Raw genomic sequence first — 17,641 nt, forward strand, 5'->3', positions numbered from 1 at the left:
ATTTTTAAATTGGCTGTTGAATTATAGAACTCTTTCTCCAAAACAGCAGAAAGTGTTGAGGAAATAGTTCGACATTTTGAGAAACATTCGTATTTGCTGTGAAGAGAGATCATATGATTGATATCGCTCATATTTGCCTCGTAAACGTAATAGCCAGCAGTTGGTTAGCTTAGCTTAGCTTAGCTTAGCACAATGACGAGACACGGGGGGAAACCGGTACCTAGGTTCAGTCTGACGCTAACAATGCACTTACTAGCACCTCTTAAAGTCAATAAGCAACACGTGTATCTTTTATTTGTTTCGTCTATACAAAAACTTTAGTGTAAAAACGACAACTTGCTGCTTAATGGGTGATATGCCGAACTTCTGATCAGTTGCAACGCAACCGTCTGAGTTCCTAGCTTAGACAGTGGCACAGCTGGCTGTTAGCTGTAACGTTAGCTTCATATTTAGCGCTTTTAATCTACTGTATGTGTATGTCTGACTGTCTGTCAGAGAGCAAATGAGTGAATCATTTTGCATTTGCTGGCTATACATTGGTTTAATGAAGACTGGTGCTTAGGTCAGTGACTTCAATGCAGGTGAGGCCCAAACTCGAGCTAGCTAGAACTAAAAGCCACAATCTTGTACCAGAGGCTTTTATTTTGAAAACCTGTGACCAGAAGTGTGAGCGGTTCCGTTGCAGGTTTGACAGCAGGTCCGTTTTTACCTCTTTGCTTTCTTTATTCCACCCTGCCTCGCTCTTTCTTTCCCTATTTAACACGCCTTAGCCTGCCGTATGTGTGTATTTATTTATTTATGCATCTAATTTGAAAGTGTTTAGGTTTTTACATTTTAGCCGTTCCTCAAATGAGAAGACGTAAAAGATGGAGCTTCATATTTTAGAGCACAGCTTGAAAGTGGCGAGTATAGAGAAAGAGGGGATCCAGATTTGCACGCACGGATTAATAAAACTCGCTTTCTTGGCCTCCAAAACAAGGTATGTAACTTCCCAGACACGACACCTCATTCATGCTGGTTTGTGTGCTTGTCATGCCGCACGGGGCTGTCGGTGTTTGCGGGAAGGATCCGCTTGTTGTTCGCATCTGAGCGACAAACGCCGGCGGCTGCACGGACTTGGTGCTCGTGTGGAAGGCAGAGGTGTTTGTCTCTGCTCCCGCTGGTTCCTGCAGGTGTGCTAACGCGTCCAAACGCAGCTCGCTCCCTGCCACCAGTTTCCAGGCCTATCCTGCTTCTGTAGTGTCATTTTGTAGCTTTGTGCCATCTGTGGCTGGGTCGACGCCAGCGGGTGTGTGTGTGTGTGCGTGCGTGCGTGCGTGCGTGCGTGTATGCATGTATGCATGCGTGTGTGTGTGTGTGTGTGTGTGTGTGTGTGTGTGTGTGTGTGTGTGTGTGTTTTTCCTTCTCTCAGGGAAATTCTCACATGTTTGCAGCCAAACTTGGACGAGCAGCTCCTGCAGCACAGACTGTTTCCTGCTCAGCCCGAGGAAACTTTAATGAAGCTGCCCTCGCAGAAACATCACAACAAGCCTTTGCACTTGTCATCGCTCTGTTGTGCAGTTTCTGTCACCACCACAGTCTATTAATATTAGCATAAGCAAATTAGCTCACTTAGCTCACATCCTGGCTGTGTCTGAACTGCCTCTGTGCTCTGAAGTTACTGATAAACAGTCCGTCCAGGTGAGTGATTACCTGAGAGGATTTAAATGACCCTCTGGATGTTACTTAAATTAGGCTGCAGCTAACCAGTATTTGCATTGTTGAATAATCTTTTTTTGGATGAATGAACACATGATCTGTGCTGCAAAATTTCCAAAAATAGTGAAAAATGCTTCAAATGTCTTGTTTCGTCCCCCCAAACGTCCAGAATCCAAATATACAGCATGCAGGTTGCAGTGAAGAGCAGCTATTCCTCATATTGGAGAACCAGAGGATGTTTGAAATAGAAAAAAATGTCAGAAACAATTGCTTTAGTATTGCTAGGTACGTGTCTACCCATCGACTAATCAATGAACCGCTTCAGCTCTAAACTCCTGCACATGACCGCCAGCTCCTCGTGGTCGTCCTCCCCGCTCTTAAACAGACACTTTGGGTCGTGCAGTTACATAAAGTGAGTGTTAATTAGTGTGATCTTCTCCGTGTGGGCACTTTGCAATCAAACCACATCACCCAGCTGAAATTAGCCTTTAGCGTCTCAGGTTGTCCCTTTTTCTGTGATTTCCCAGCTTTGCTCGCCACCTTCTTCAGTGTGAGCTGATCTGCTTTGCTGGTGGGAAACAGCCTCCCACAGCTGCCACGGCTGTTGCACAAGTCCAGTAAGAGAAGCTGCAGAGCTGCACGTCATGACATCAGTCTGGAATATCAGCTTGCATGGTCCTGATGTGCTCCTTGACTGCAAACATCAGTAGAATTTCTCTTTAAATTGTCAAACGTGTGTCGTGCTGCAGGGTTTCCTCCAGAAGTCAGTTTAGCAGAGGTGGAAACGCTGCATTCATGGGATACCTGAGTTGTCGTAACTACCGGTTTCAGGATGGTCCTGTAAATAGCGCCGGTGTCACCATCCAAGGAAGCTCTGATATATTCACCTTAAATCATGTTTCTGAAACAACGTCAGGGCTGCAGTTAACGATTATTTTCATCGTCAGTTAATCTGTTGAATATTTTCTGTGGAAAATGTCAATCAGTGTTTCTCACAGCCCAAGACGACGTCCTCAAACGTCTCGTTTGGACCGCAACCCAAAGACGTTCAGTTTACTGTCGCAGAGGAGTGAAGAATCACTTCAACAGAGTTCAGGTTTTCCTTTTTCCAGTAATTTCACATTTGTTTCAACCACATTTTTAGTGTCTGAAAAAGGTCAGAACTGAACTGGTTCAGGGTCAGAGAGGAAGTAAACACACGATGAGTGTGGTTTGCCTTCCAGCTTTGATGAAAACTGATAAAGATCCTGTGAGGATAGTTGGAAATGATCAGTTGAGACGTTGTTTGTTGGCGTCCAGGCTGTGGTGTGATAACGCTCTCGCTCTGAAGCACTGATGCTTTTTCATGTCTGCATTTGGATGTTAGCGAGTAAACCAGCGCTCGTAAACAGCTGACTTTTAGTTCCTGGTTTTTTCAGGTTTCAGACTTCAGATTTGTTGTTTGGTTCAGATTCTCAGTCTTTGACGTTGGCTGTTTGAGTGTCCTTTAATGCCTCTTGGTGTTTGTGCTTCTGGTGGTGAAATGAGTTGTTTGTGCCTCTTTTCTTGTGAGTTTTCTTGTACTTCTTACATCTTAACGTGGTTTCTTGGACGTCTGATCCTCTGTAACCCCTCTTTGGAGCCAGCTCCTCCACCGTGGATCCAGTAGCGACGTTACTTCACTTTCAGCCATGTTTGTTGGTGCGATGTGTAAGCTGAACCCCCACCGGAGCGCTTTGCAGGCTGAGTTTGGTAACTTACTCAGATTTTGCTGATTTGGTCATTTTTCCTTGATATTTGTGCTTCTGTCGCAGGTAAAAAGGCTTTGTAGTGAAATGGTTTCCTTTTGTCTTTCTGCACAGAGTGTTTTATTTTGAAAATTCACCAGATTCACTGTGCTGTTCCTGTGTCTGACTTCCTGTCTGGCTCCACCTGCTGTGTGCAGATTGACACATCGTCCGTCAAACATAAAATCAGCTCATTTCTCCACAGAAATATGCTCACGAGACTAAGCTAAGCAGTTTTTACCATCAAACCTTTTGTCCTGCTGAGTATTGTTTAAAAAAATATTGATATAGGTCATAATAGAATACCTGGGTTTCACTTTTGAGCCTCTTTTAGGTCATGGTTTCAGTTATCCAGCAGCCAGAGAAGTGCTGAAGATGGAGGCTGAAATATCCTCATGAAATATATCCGCTCATTAACTAAAATCAGCAGCCCTCAGATTAAATGGTGCAGAGCTAATTACTTAAAGCGTCGTGTGTTGGGCTCGTTGTTGTTGTTGTTTCCGTGTGTTTCGCCGTCCTCGCAGTGGAAACTCCTTTAAAGAGCCTCTGTGAAGTTCCTTACATGCACGCAGAATGCGAGTCATGCAGGCGACGCCCTCGCTGACGGTTTCTCTGCCGATCTGGATGGAGCGCCGTCGCAGAATAAAGAAGGTCATTAAGCAGAGCTCATGATGGCGCCGTCGTGATTGGAGGAGTGTTATCAACCAAAGCACAAGGCCGACGCTCCGGCGCTCGTCAGCCTGTCGCCCTGGCTCTGAAAATCACACTGCAAGTCAAAGCCTCTCTTGACAGCTCGTTTAATTGTAAGAGGAAACGCTGCTGTTCCCATAGAAGCTTCGTGGAGTCTTTTCTGTTGCTCCTCTGTTGTTTTTCACACCTTTCAGCCAAATATGACGTGTGAGCCTTCAGCAGCCGGCCTGTAAAGACGTGATTATCACAGCAGTGTCGAGAAGGCTGTTTTTCACAAAGTCTGCTGGATGTGATTTCAGGCTGAATTATGTCCTCGTGTCCAGCGTCCTTCACCACCTCAGAGCATCTTTGGTTCGGCGCATCAAATCTTGATGGTTAGATTTCAGACAGACACATAGCTGCCACATGAGGGATTTCAGAAAAACGGTGCTTTGAACACAGTTAAAGGGAACGCAAGCAGCTGTACAAGAACTCAAAATACAGTCTGAGTTTGGCAAAAAGTTGATTTAAATTAGTCAAACATCTGCAAGTTAAGCATTTTTTGCAGTAGCAGCTGCAAAGTGTTAGCTAGTCTGTGTGTGTTTGCAACGGTGCCCGAAAGACCAGGACCCTGATCGACCAATCAGTGCCTTCAACTGGTCAGACTGTAATCAGACAGGACAAACATACTGGATCCTGTGGGATCAGGAATCTCTCCATCGAATCTGATCCTGATCCATCAAACAGCCTTTCAGAAGCAGCAGCTCCACGTCTAGAACAGCACTGCTACGTTTATCGTTAACGAGGTAAATCAGATGATTGGTTCGATGTAGACGTTCGGTGATGTTTGTGGGTCATAACTGCATGTTTGTGTATTTAACTGCGTCTCTCGGGTGTTGAGCTTCCTCTCAGGGGCTGAGTTTTACTGATGAGCCTCGGATTCAGTGTGAAACGACGAAGGAGAGCTCTGCAGGCGAAGCTGCAGTCGAGCGCTGCTGTCGGAGCGTTTCACATGAAGCCGTCTCCTTCCTTCTGCAGACAGTTTGATGCGTTATGGACGCTCCAGGCGCTCGCCGTCAGCCGGGACAGACGACTTATGTCTCCCGTCTGCTGGAGGATCTTTTCTCTCCCTCTGTTTGATCACTCCTCTGTTTCCTGTCTCTCCCATTCAGGTGCAAGTTTTTCAGCCTGACAGAGACTCCGGAGGACTACACCATAATCGTGGACGAGGAGGGCTTTAAAGGTGGGCCTCGCTCTGTGGATCTCTGAGGTCGCTTTGGCAACCGTAGATCGGGCGGCAGGCGGAGATCACGTTGTGTAATCCGTGATCCTCTCCAGCGCCGCGTAGCTTCGGCTGCCAGTGTTTGAGCACACTCTGTCATTACGGACGCGAGGCCGAGCCGCCGGGCGCAGGGTTCTGTGGTCGGCTGGTGGAGTGAATCCGTGTCATTACACACCTTTTAGACGGCGGCTTTGTGTTGACCGGCTCAGTTTTCTGCTCGTTAAAGTGAGAAACTCAAACATCAGATATGATTTTAAACACTGAAGACATGTTTCTGACAGAGCCTGCTGACAGCAGCTCATTAAAGCAAACACGCTGTGAATGTTTGTTTAAATTATTAAATATCTGCTGCACGTTGAAAGTCGTTCATTGACAGAAGACTGAAGTTGAGTTTGGCTAATAATTAAGCGGCGATGTTGTGAAATTAAAGGCTTCTGCTACACATGCTGCTGTGAGATGTTCACCCAGAAGGACGTCCTCAGAGTCGATGTTTTAATGGATCAACAGCCCTACGCTAAAAAAAATATCCAATTTATTATCAGATATGATAAAATAAGCGGCTACTGTTCCAGAAGCTGGAACCAGCAAATATTTTGTGTTTTTGCTTGAAAAATCTTTTTCTTCCATTCAGCCAATCAATTATTGGACACTTCAGAGCTGATGGTCGTGGTATCTACCTGTGGTTAGCTAACGTTAGCCACCATGAGCTACGTCTGCAGCAGCAAAAAGCCCTGAACGTGTTTCATCTCTGACCTGTTTGCTGCTTCTGTCCCAGTGCTTCAGTTTTGGATGAAGAGCAGGTTTAGCTCAGATTCTTAAATAAACCACAGAAGACGTCTAGACGGGACGAACGCAGAGGCCGTGAATAATATCATACTTCCCATAATTCCAGGCAATAAAAAGGCATTGGCAATAGAGCTCGATATTTAGTAGAAACAGCATGTGTGTAAAAGATGAAGAAGAGGAACTAGAGCACAGAGAAATGAGGAAGGAGCGTTACTCATGCTCATTACTCAGCCAAACTTCTCTGTTTCCTTTCAATTTATTCCAAACTGATGTCCAAAAATGTTTGATTACTGGAGCATTTTTCCCACTGAAGCGCTGGAAGACGCTGAGTATGAAGTAAATCACTGCTGCGTGTTATGAACGCAGCATTGTTCTGACCACAGTGTGTTAAAGAGGGGAATCTGTCTTCTCATTGGTTCATTTTCTTCTTCCTCTCTCGCTCTTTCTGACACGACTGTCCGTCCTTTCCCAGAGCTGCCTCAGTCAGAGCACATCAGTGTTGCTGATGCCACGTGGTTGGCCCTTAACGTGGTGTCGGGAGGCGGCAACGCCTCCAACTCGCAGCCAATCGGAGTCACCAAGATCGCTAAATCGGTCATCGCGCCGCTGGCCGACCACAACATCTCCGTTTTCATGCTGTCGACGTATCAGACGGACTTCATCCTGGTGAGTTTGAACCTTGCGGATCGGCTTCTGTGACAGATTGTGTGTGTTGTCACATGTTGAACCGGATCCTGGTCCAGCTGAACTCATGCAGTCCACCCACATGTAGAGTCTGAATGCAGTTCATCTCTATGGAGGGCGGCCATCTTTAATCCTTCACCAACTTTCAGATTCAGATTCTGTGGTTCTTTCTATTTCCAGTTCATGCATTTCAAACATTATTGATAAACTGTGTCCTGAAGTGAACAAATTGATGGATTCAAGTTAAATTTCTCCTCCAGTGTCTCTGATAATCAGTGCTCTGTTTGTCCATTTAAACTGATCTGAGTTCAGTCTGTGCTGTTTTGCGCACACAGTTTTAATGAACGTTGGCGCCAAAACGTCAGCTTCAAAATAGAAACGGTACCGTGTGTGAGAGCTCGATGCTTCTCGTGTGAATCGGCAGCAGTTGGAAATGTTTGTTTTGCGTTAGCGGTGAGTTAAAAGAGCTCCGATAAGAGCCGAGCGGAGCAAACAGTGAGGCTGATATCTGGTCAGTTTGGCCACACAGGAATGGCGGACTCCGCCACTAACAACAGAAAAGTCCTATGTAGAGACATGGAGGTAATACGCTGAATTCACGTAGCACCACATCGTCGCACGTCATTGATTATCATGCAGTTAGAAAGCTGATCATTCGTGTTTTAGAGCCAATGACTGATCGGCGTCACTGCGAGCTTTAACAGCTGCATTATTTGTCTCTTATGTAACCTCTGGCATCACAATTGTTTACGTCCACCAAGCGTCTGACATGAAAAAGCAATAACTGTGGACACAGTGAAGCATCCACAGCCGCTCTCGCTTTGATTTAGGAGGAATCCGCTCACGCCGAAGCCTTCTGGCCACAGGGAGTGTCTCTTTATTGCCTCGCTCTGGTGGAAAACAAGGTCTTCCGAGCGGCTCTGGCATGTTTATGAAAATGAAAGAAAAAACCTGTGTCCATGTTGAAAGTCTGTTACGTAAAGAGGATCAGCAGCTCAGCCTCTTGCTGGAATTCCAGGTATCATTTGGGCTCGTTTCCCGTCTCCACGCTGGCTGCCGCTGCCCACGACCCTAATTATTGGTATATTAGATAAAAAGAGGCTGCGCTCACCCCGCCGCCGCCACCCACCGCCCACGTTCCGTCCCCGTCTTTGTCTCACGCTGCGTCGGATTGCGTTACCGAATCTGTGCGCGGACCGGAAGACACGGCGGGTTAAGACGTGTGTGTTTCCCTGTGAGGACCTTTTGTTACATAAAGCAGTAAAGCCTGACCCAAATGTTGAATGCACTCGTTTAGACGGCGCCATAAGTATATCCTGACTGAGCAGCTCAGAGCGGCCTCTCACAAGCAACTTTACCTTCTCTCACACACACACACACACACACACACACACACACACACACACAGAAATTGAGTTGAAGTGATGGCTGTGGCCCTCAGTAAGGAAACACTCTGTTTGTACTCTCAGTCTGTCAGTCTGCAGAGTTTAAAACAGGAAATGCTCCTTTTCTGTCGACTTTATTTTGTTTTCCATTAATTTCCTTGAACTTTGCTGGACGTGCGGTCTTCACGGTCCCCCGGAGACAGATCTGAGCGACCTTTTGACCTCCGGTTTGCACGTTTCGTGGGTTGAAGTGAAACTTTCGCTTCCTGTTTGTCTTCATCCCGACTTGAGCTGCTCTCAGATCTAAATGAAAAACTTTCTCCGTTCTAGTTTTATTTCCTGCTTTTTATTGCCGCGCTGAGACTCAACCTCTCGTCTCTGATTCTGTCTGTTTGTGTTTTATTGTCTTTTGTTCTGTTCGAATCAAAATTATTGTGTTTTCTTCGTCTTTTTTTAATGCTGCTCTGTTGAATTTATCCGCCTCTTGTGTTTCAGAGGTGTTATATGATCTGTCGAGCCCGGTCGCAGGGATGTAGCTCATATTCTCCTCAGTCGCAGCATTTCATCCTAAGAACCCTCACTGAGATTCATGCTGCCCTTCGCTGTTTGACCTCCTCCGCCGTGTCTTTGCGCTCAGGTTCGAGAGCGAGACCTGCCGATGGTCATGCACACGCTGTCTTCCGAATTCACGTTGCTTCGGGTGGTCAACGGAGAGACCGTCGCAGCTCACAATCTGGGAGTCACCAATGGTTTCGTGAAGCCAAAACTTGGTAAGTGTAAAAAAAAAAAAAAGTGTTTTCATAACGTGCATTGAAACATGCATCAGATTCAGAATGAGCAGATAAATCAATCAAACTTTAAATATATTGTCTTTGTGCTGTTTTGAGTCCAGACTTGTTTAAAACCTGAAGACCTGTCAAAGCCTCAACATGTGTTAAACATCAAAAGCAGTAAAACCACGGTGTGAAGTTCTGTAGTCAAAAGTGTAAAAGTGTCGCCATCTGCATGTACTCAAAGGGCAAGAAGTGCATTATTATGCAGAATAATGTCTGTTAAAGTAAAATATTGATGCATTGTCTGTACATCACTTTAATGCATGTGGTAAATCTACAATAATACATCACATTTATTAGGTGATTACTTTGTGTTCAGTGTGTGAATTCAAGCTTCAGACAATCCCACGTTGTCTTTTACCGTGTGTGTTTGAATCACGTGATGATGCCCTTTTCTTGAATGCGTCTCGCCCGTGTCGCTGCCTCCGAACCCTCATGTGGTTCGCTGTTGTCTTTCAGTGCCCCGTCCCATCATTCACCCCTTATCTAGCCCCAGCAACATGTTCTGTGTGACCAGCCTGGACCCAGACACACTGCCCTCTGTAGCCACCCTGCTCATGGACGTCATGTTTTACTCTGGAGGGTAAGAATCGGCTCGTCTTGTTTTAAAAAGGGACGCGGACAAAGGACGTTTCTGTTTGTGCTGTTTGATGAGTTAGAGCTTTCAAAACAACTGTGAGCGGGTTTAGTGTGTGAACATGAGGAGTCCTGGACAGTTTCAGGGGCATGTAGGATGTTACCTGTAATGTCTGTTCACCCTGGAGCCATGCTAGCTGTGCTTCTCTCTGAATTGCACTTATTTGGTCCAAAACAGACAGAAACCACGAAATCTGTCCATTCCTGGTCTCCAGAGGATGAAACCTGATGACTTTGGCTGTTGACTGCAAAACCAGTCAGATTCGCATCAGCCTCTGCTCTGCTTTGAGTGCTAATTAGCAAATGCTAGCATGCTAGCATGCTATAATACAACGTTGACAGTGGGAGCATGTTAGCATTTAGCTTGAAGTTTAGCCTCAGAGTGCTGCCAGCTGTAGACTCTTAGTTTTGTTCATTATTCATTCACATTATTTTAAGTATGTGTTTAACTTGTATAAAAGAAGTGTGTGTGATGAGATAAGCTTGAAAATCTGCAAAGATTTGTTTATTTCTACACAACACAGGACGTTTCCGTCACCACTTTTTGACCACTAGCCAAGTGTTTGAGAAATGTGATTTCGGCATCACTTCCTGGACCACGCTGACCGTTGTTGCTTCCTTTCCAGGTCGAAGGAGCCCGGAGCATCCAGCGAGGACTCCAACCACATCCGCTTCTTCTCCTTCTCCCTGATCGAGGGCTACATCTCTCTGGTCATGGACGAACAGACGACTCAAAGGTTGAGTGGCAGAAATCACTCATTTCGCAGCAACGTGCTGAAAGTCGCTGCTGTGTAATTAAGCACCCTTGCTCTTTCAAGATGTTGTTTTGTTAGTTGAGAGCTGCATAAACATAATGTTTCTGCAGGGGAAACAGATTTATGATTGCTGTTTGAGGGGGCGATTAGCTTGTTGCTAAGCGATAGCAGAGCAGTTGCTTATATAGAATCTACTTAAGTCACGGTGGGGTTCAGTGTGACTCATTTACTCTCCTCTGCGTCCCCTCTTTCTCACAGCAGACGCTCTAATTAAGCAGAAAAAAGAAAAAGAAAAGAACCCTGAGCAGCCGCAGATCTGTTACCACGTTAGCGTCTGATCGTAGATCTGCCATTCGTAATGAGGTGTCCCTTATGTGGGCCAGTAATGTCTTCAAGCCATGTGGAGGTAAAATGAAGTGGACCGAACTTTGGTTGTGTTTTTAAAGTTCGTATTTTGCTGCTGCAGCATGTAGGTCAGCCTCGTCCCCACGTTTATGTAAGACCTAATGCGCTGCCTTAAAGGAATGGGTCACCCATTTCACTCTGCTTTACAATGGATCTCTTATTCACTGCAGAGGCTTGAACAGCAGCAGCACAATTCACCTGCTCATGTTCATCTGAGCGGCTAACAGTTAGCTTCCTCCGCTAACAGTATCTGTTACCTGTGCCAGGTGAGCAAAACAAAGAGGTGCTTTCAAGTGGACTGAGGCACTGCACGGCATTCGAAGATGAGAAACTCATTTATTTATCATTTAGAAGGTTTTGATACATGTTGATCACATTTCATTTGTTCTCTGAAACCAGATCAGAAACCAAATTTTTTTTTTTTTTTATATTCCTGGTCACACAATGGCGCCCCCTGTCTGTGCAGTAGTTAACCATGTACGTAGACAGTGAAAACTCTTTGCACATAAGCAGTAAAACCGTCATTTGTACAGCAGTAACATTGTGGACACGTGTCCTGTGTTACTGAACAAGCTACAAAACGTCCATCAGAGACACACTGCTAATGTATGTTTGCAGGCTAGCAAGCTAATTAGCTCGTCAGCTGTTGCACACTGAAAGGCTTAAAAACAGATGATCTTAGATGCTAAGTGGCTCCATCATTAGCGACAGTTAGCATCACGGGTTTGTTTGGTCTCACTGTCCCTGCCGGTCAAGCTGTCAATCAAACACCGGTGAACTCCCACACAGGCTGTGAAGCTAAAGGAGCATTTTTGATGTTAAAAATCAATTTAAAATCACTTTGACATGATTTATGCTGCAGAAACTGAACATCTCAAAGGTTCTTCTGTCGCACAAACCAAACTGTTATATTTAAATGATTCTGTTCATTTCTTTGTGCTTTGTCCTCTTGAAGGTTTCCAAACAACGTCCTCTTCACCAGCGCGTCTGGTGAGCTGTGGAAAATGGTTCGTATCGGGGGACAACCTTTAGGATTTGGTGAGTCACCACAGGCCATGTGATGGTAAATTTAACAGTCACAGTGCCGTAGATCATAAATATGCTCAAATTACAGATGAGGGCTGTAGCACAGATGCTACTGAAGCGTGATGTGTTCAGGTGCTCTCTGCTGCTTTTAGAGGATTTCACACCCAACAATGAATTCACCCTCAGCAGCAGTTCGAACAAATGAAGGAACTTTTTCCAGCCGTCTGGATCAGACCTGACGAGTTGAATCAGAAAACATCTGTTCAGCTGGTGTTGATTGGTGCTGCCTGCCTGTCTGCTCCAAACAAGCCGCTAACAGAGTGAATACACAGAAAGTGAAGTTGTGGTCAGTGATCCTCAGAGAAAGTTGGAAAAAATACCTCCCAAGTTTTATTTTTAGCAGCTGTTCAAAATGTTCAAGTGACTTTGTGCAAATGTCACATTAAAGCTTTCATGCTGAGTTATGTTAAATGTCACATTTTTTATAGTAACAGCATGTAATGTCAGTTTTGTGCTCGTACTGGTTAAACTGGTCCGGATTCAGTGTTGGATCTTATGCTGCAGTGATTCCCAAACAAGAAAGACTGGAGCAGCAGAAATTATGATTTGTTGAAGTCAAATACTCACAGATTGTGTTTAGGAGGAAAATAAACCTGCAAATTAGTCTTAAAATCTTTTTCTGTTTCCTATAACGTTAAATATTAATGACAAAATTAGGAACAATCAAAGCACAAGTTCAAGAAAATCACTTTAACTTTCATTAATTAAGAGTTTAACACTCAAAACAAACTAAAACCAAAAGTGTTTCATTCTGAGTCAAATATCCCTGAATCATGATTGGAGCATGGGACCATGTGACATCAGCCCCGCCCACTTCCAGCCAGTGAAAAGAGTAGTTTTTTAGGGCCGACTTTGGGAATTGCTGCTGTAAAGCCTGAATACACATTCATTCACGATAAGTGGATCAATGAGTAATGTAGGAAATGAATTTGTTGCAGATGAGTGCGGCATCGTGGCTCAAATATCGGAACCTCTGGCAACGGCTGACATTCCAGCTTACTACATTAGTACCTTCAAGTTCGACCACGCCCTGGTAAGATCTCACACGTTAGTCGATAACTACTGTTATGACTCAACAGGTCGTTCGCAGTCACGTGACGTTAAATTCAGATGGAGGGCAGGAAGTGAAAACTGCAACAGACGAGATGGAGGAAAGTTCTTACTGTGATAGTTTAGATGGAATTAAGGGAGAAAACAGAGAATCGGAACATATGTTGGACGTGACTCTTATGTTAAGAAGAGGAGCCATTTTTCACCTGAACTGAAAGTTTTGCTGCTACTGAGTCGACTTTTTTTAGCAGTCGGGTCCACGACTGTCGTTTGGTTTTTGCAAGGGTGGCTAGATTTTACTGTCCTGTGGATTAACCGAGCAACAAACGTTCAGCGCCGCCGTGCTGAATGTTGACACTAACGCTTCTTTGCTTGGCTAAACGCTCGCAAAGGTCTGCTGAAACGCAACTTAAGACGTCGATCGTCTCTAAACAAGACTGAGTACGTTATTTACATTCAGATGTCTTATGTGAAACAGTTAATGCTGATTTAACAACTGTTTGTCGTGTTGCTTGTAGCTGTTACTTTAAATCTATCACCTTAGATTTAAAACGATAGCTAATGTTACGCCATTTCCACCATTAGCCGACTGGACTCCTCCCGAACCGCGGACATTTTTTCAGTTTTTTCAGTCAATTGAAACAATCGTAAACAACACAAACAATAGGCATTTTGAGCATGTGTTATGATGTTACCTATGCAGGAAATCACTTCCTGCCCTCCATCTGCAGTTCACACCACAACAAACGAGTGATGTGACATCAACAAACAACCCATTAAGCAGAAAAGCCAAACATTTGATGCTTCCTGGTTCTCCAGTGTGAGAATTTGCTGCTTTTTCTGATTTTACATTAGAACAAACTTAAGAAATCTTTTAAAGATAATGTTAAGTCACAGGCCAAATTTGCTGCTTTCAGAGGCTCATGAAACCTTGTTTGTTCTCCAGGTTCCTGAAGAAAACATCCAAAGCGTGATCGGAGCTCTGCGGACCAAGAGCACGGCGCAGTGAGGGGAGGAAGCGACGAAAACGACCCTTCTCAAAGTCATTTCGTTCAGACGTTCGTCACGCCCCAAAAGTGCCAAGAGCTCGTTAGCGGACTTCTGAGGATCGGCTTTGAAAGGAAGGGATCTAACCACGGAGCACGGGTGGCGGCGTGACGGCGTGTTCGGGATGCCTTTGGTACTCGGTCTTTTCCCTCCTCCACCGCCTGCTCTGGTAGTTGTTACTTTAGTTTACCAGACTGAATATGTTTCTTTTCCTCTCTAAAGCTGCTTCTTCCCACTCCCTGACCCTCATGAGCACCATACTGTATTAGTTACATAATTCCTCTCATGGAAGGATGACGAATGTACTCTCAAAAACGAAAGAAATATTATATATATACATATATGTACACATATATGTATGTATATATATGTATATGTGTATGTATCTCAAGCTCTCCATCTTTTTCCTTTTGTTTGTTTTAGTTTTCCACAGGTCATTTCTCAGTGCCAAGATGTTTGAATGCCTAAACCGATGCCTTTGTCAAAATACTGTTCATGTGTGCAATTGAAGGAGACAATTTCGGAGACGGCTGGCGGCGAGCGGCCGCCCGGCTGAGAAATGCGATGTGTTTTTCTGCTTTTAGTGGCTGTTGAACGAGTTTTAATCACAGCGACGATGTGAGTGCTGGAGTCCCGCAGACCTGGAGGTTAAATTCACGTTTGGTCTGGATGAGGAAATATTCTGTCAGTGTTTTAAAAAGATTCGTTCACCCTGTGAGCAACATGAGGGAGTTTTCTGAGTGAGTCTTCGGCCTGCAGGATCGAATCATGTGACCTTAATCAATGACCTCACGCTTGATTAGTTTATCAATCGATCGTTTGATCCAAAAAAACGTGAAGACAGAACGATCGTCTGCACGATGCAGCTTCTTAAAAGCAAACGTTTGCTTGCTTCTCTCAGTTTTACACTAAGTTTAAAATGAGCTGCTTTAGCCTCCAGGAAATTCTTTTATACAGATTTTCAAAGTTCCCAGAGGATGAACCCTCCTGATTTATGTATCTAACACCACCAGCAGGTCAAAATTCTCATTTATCTATTGTGAAGTCAACGTTTGGTTTGTGTCCAAATACCTTTGTTTGTAGTGATTAATTGCATGTTAGCATGCTAATGCTAACATTTTGAATAGAGTAAACATAACCTGCTCAACTTTAGCATGTTAACACTGTTTTTTAGGAACAGCTGAAGAAAGTTACGTTAATAAAAGCTTTTCTTTGGTGGGTTATAGGCTGGTTTCAACCACACAGGATCCTCAGTTAAATAAATGAAATAATGATTTCTGCTGGCGCCAAAGTAATAACCATACAGCTAGCTTAGCAATAGCTTAGCTTAGCACAAAGACTGGAAACGGAGGACAGCCGCTAGCCGTGCCGCCCGCCAGCACATCGAAGCCGTTTATCTCATTGAACTTGCTGCTCATGTTGCTCACAGCGTGAACCCGCCGACGATGATGATGATGATGATGAAGATGTTTGCATCTACAATAGTAATAAATTACTGAGCCACTTTGACAATGTACTAGAATAATGACTGAGTGCAAGCGTGCTAAACATAAGCTAAGGTTCACACAGGGGCGGAACGGTTCCCTCCAGGCCCTGGTGTCCGTTCTGGTCTTGAAGCTGCCCCTCCCCCGCCCCGGTCTGCACTTTAATGCAGGTTTCAGCCCCACAGGCCTGCTGTACTGATGTGAAAATGGGGGGGGCTATTTACTTTACAAAGATCCAGTCCAGATGGGGAGATTTCTGTTGGTCTTAAGCATTTGGTGATCATGTTTCTTTCTCTTTCTTTTTTTTTGGTTTTCCACGACACCTTGCACCTAACAGCGACCTTTCTTCTGATCAGACGCGATTAGTAGAAACTGTTTATCAGTGTTAAAACATGAGGACGGTGACGTTTCTTCTGATTCCATTTCAAAGAAAAAATCCTTGAAATTTTTCATTTGGAGCTTCTTGTGTGGAAAAATAAACAAGCTTTTCTTTTTTTTGTTTTCTTTTTTGGAGTCGTTGAGTTTTCACCGATGTGTCATTTTTACTGTCTTTACTTAACAACGGGGATTGTCCTCTCACTGTTATCTGCTCCCAGTGTGTACTTTCATCAATAAACTGGTGACATCTCTGCCCAGTGTGTCGTCAGAGCCTTCAGGTTCCTCAAACTTTGGACTTTTGTGACATAAAATATAGAAAATACTGTTTATGTACTGCATGTTAGATACTTGTTCTTAACAAGATATTTTCTCTTCTCCACTACAGTTCAGAGGTAAATATAGTACTTTTTAATTTACTACTAGGCAGCTTTAGTTACCTTTCCATTAAGATTTCAACATATATTTATTTTTTAATATAAATTTAACTACCCATCAGTTTGTAGATCAGCTGAAATGATCAGTCTATCAATCAGTTCATCAGAGGGCAGAAAATTAATTGGAAACTTGGTTCCAGCTTCAGAAATGCTGCTTTTCCTTTTAATTACTTCAATAATTCTAAATTATTTGTAATAATTATGAGGTTTGGACTGTTAGTAGGACCAAACAATCATTAAGAAGGTCTCACTTTGGGGAACTGCGACAACATTTCTCACCATTTCAGAATTTTTCAAACCAATCAGTTAACGGAGAAAATAAGCAGATTGATCCAGAATGAAGATATTGATCATACTGAACTGAGCGAGGACGCGTTTTACTGCTTTTAGTTCAGTTTAACTTTTCCTCTTTCAAAGGTTATAAAGTCTCAAAACTCTTCATACTGAGAGGTGTAACAGCAGCCGGTTCAGTGTAATTTTAATCGTACCTTGAGGTGAAAACACACCTGTAGGTCTCACCTGTGCGTCTGTCAGCCTTCACTGATTCTCCTGCACTCAGCAGATGGACGACAGCGGGGAGGACGGCAGGTATATCAGCTGTCTGTATTATCTGACCTGAGTAAACAAAGCAGAGAACAGTCAGGAACTCATAGCCTCCACACGCCACAGGAGGAGGAGGAGGAGGAGGAGGAGGAGGAGGAGGAGGGAGGCTGCTCCAGCTGCAGAAAGCCCCCCTCTCTGCAGAGCAGGAGGTTAGAGGAGCTCACACGGTATGTTTGTGTTTTCTCTCATCATGATCATCTTTCTTCTTACATAATCGCCTTCAGTTCAACTTTGAGGGTCAACGACTCGTCAGCGAAGGCTTCTGATTACCTGCAGGGTCGAAGTAATAGATTACATTGACTGTCATTAATGAAACCAAGGAGTTTTTTTACTGTAAAAATAGGCAAAAAAAAAAAAAAAAGTATTTTCACGTTATGGTAAAGATTAGCATTACTGTACCTCAACACAGGTTTAAATAAAGGTTGCATTAAGTAGAGTTTTAACATACTTGTACTTTACTTTTGAGAATTTTCATTGTTACTTAATACTTATACTCGATTACAGTTCAGAGGAACATATTGTGCTTTCTTTTTTCATAAAAATATATGCTTAAATGATATGATGCAGTACTGTACTGCTAATATACTTAGTGATGGAATGTAACTAAGTACAATTTTGAGGTACTAGTACTTTACTTGAGCTAAAAGAGTGAATATTGGA

The 17,641-nt window shown here is 43.9% G+C and overlaps 1 protein-coding gene across 1 annotated transcript; it reads left to right on the forward strand.

Moving 5' to 3' along the window:
* Positions 1-656: 656 nt before the first annotated feature.
* castor2 (cytosolic arginine sensor for mTORC1 subunit 2) lies at positions 657-16,214 on the forward strand. Its single transcript, XM_076750266.1, has 9 exons — positions 657-979; positions 5,306-5,376; positions 6,674-6,867; positions 8,908-9,040; positions 9,563-9,686; positions 10,366-10,476; positions 11,855-11,937; positions 12,924-13,018; positions 13,982-16,214. The coding sequence occupies exons 1-9, from the start codon at positions 867-869 to the stop codon at positions 14,042-14,044; spliced, it is 987 nt and encodes a 328-aa protein (XP_076606381.1). The 5' UTR covers positions 657-866; the 3' UTR covers positions 14,045-16,214.
* Positions 16,215-17,641: the final 1,427 nt, after the last annotated feature.

Source organism: Chaetodon auriga, chromosome 15 (genome assembly GCF_051107435.1).
Source record: "Chaetodon auriga isolate fChaAug3 chromosome 15, fChaAug3.hap1, whole genome shotgun sequence".
In the NCBI taxonomy this organism is placed as follows: domain Eukaryota; kingdom Metazoa; phylum Chordata; class Actinopteri; order Chaetodontiformes; family Chaetodontidae; genus Chaetodon; species Chaetodon auriga.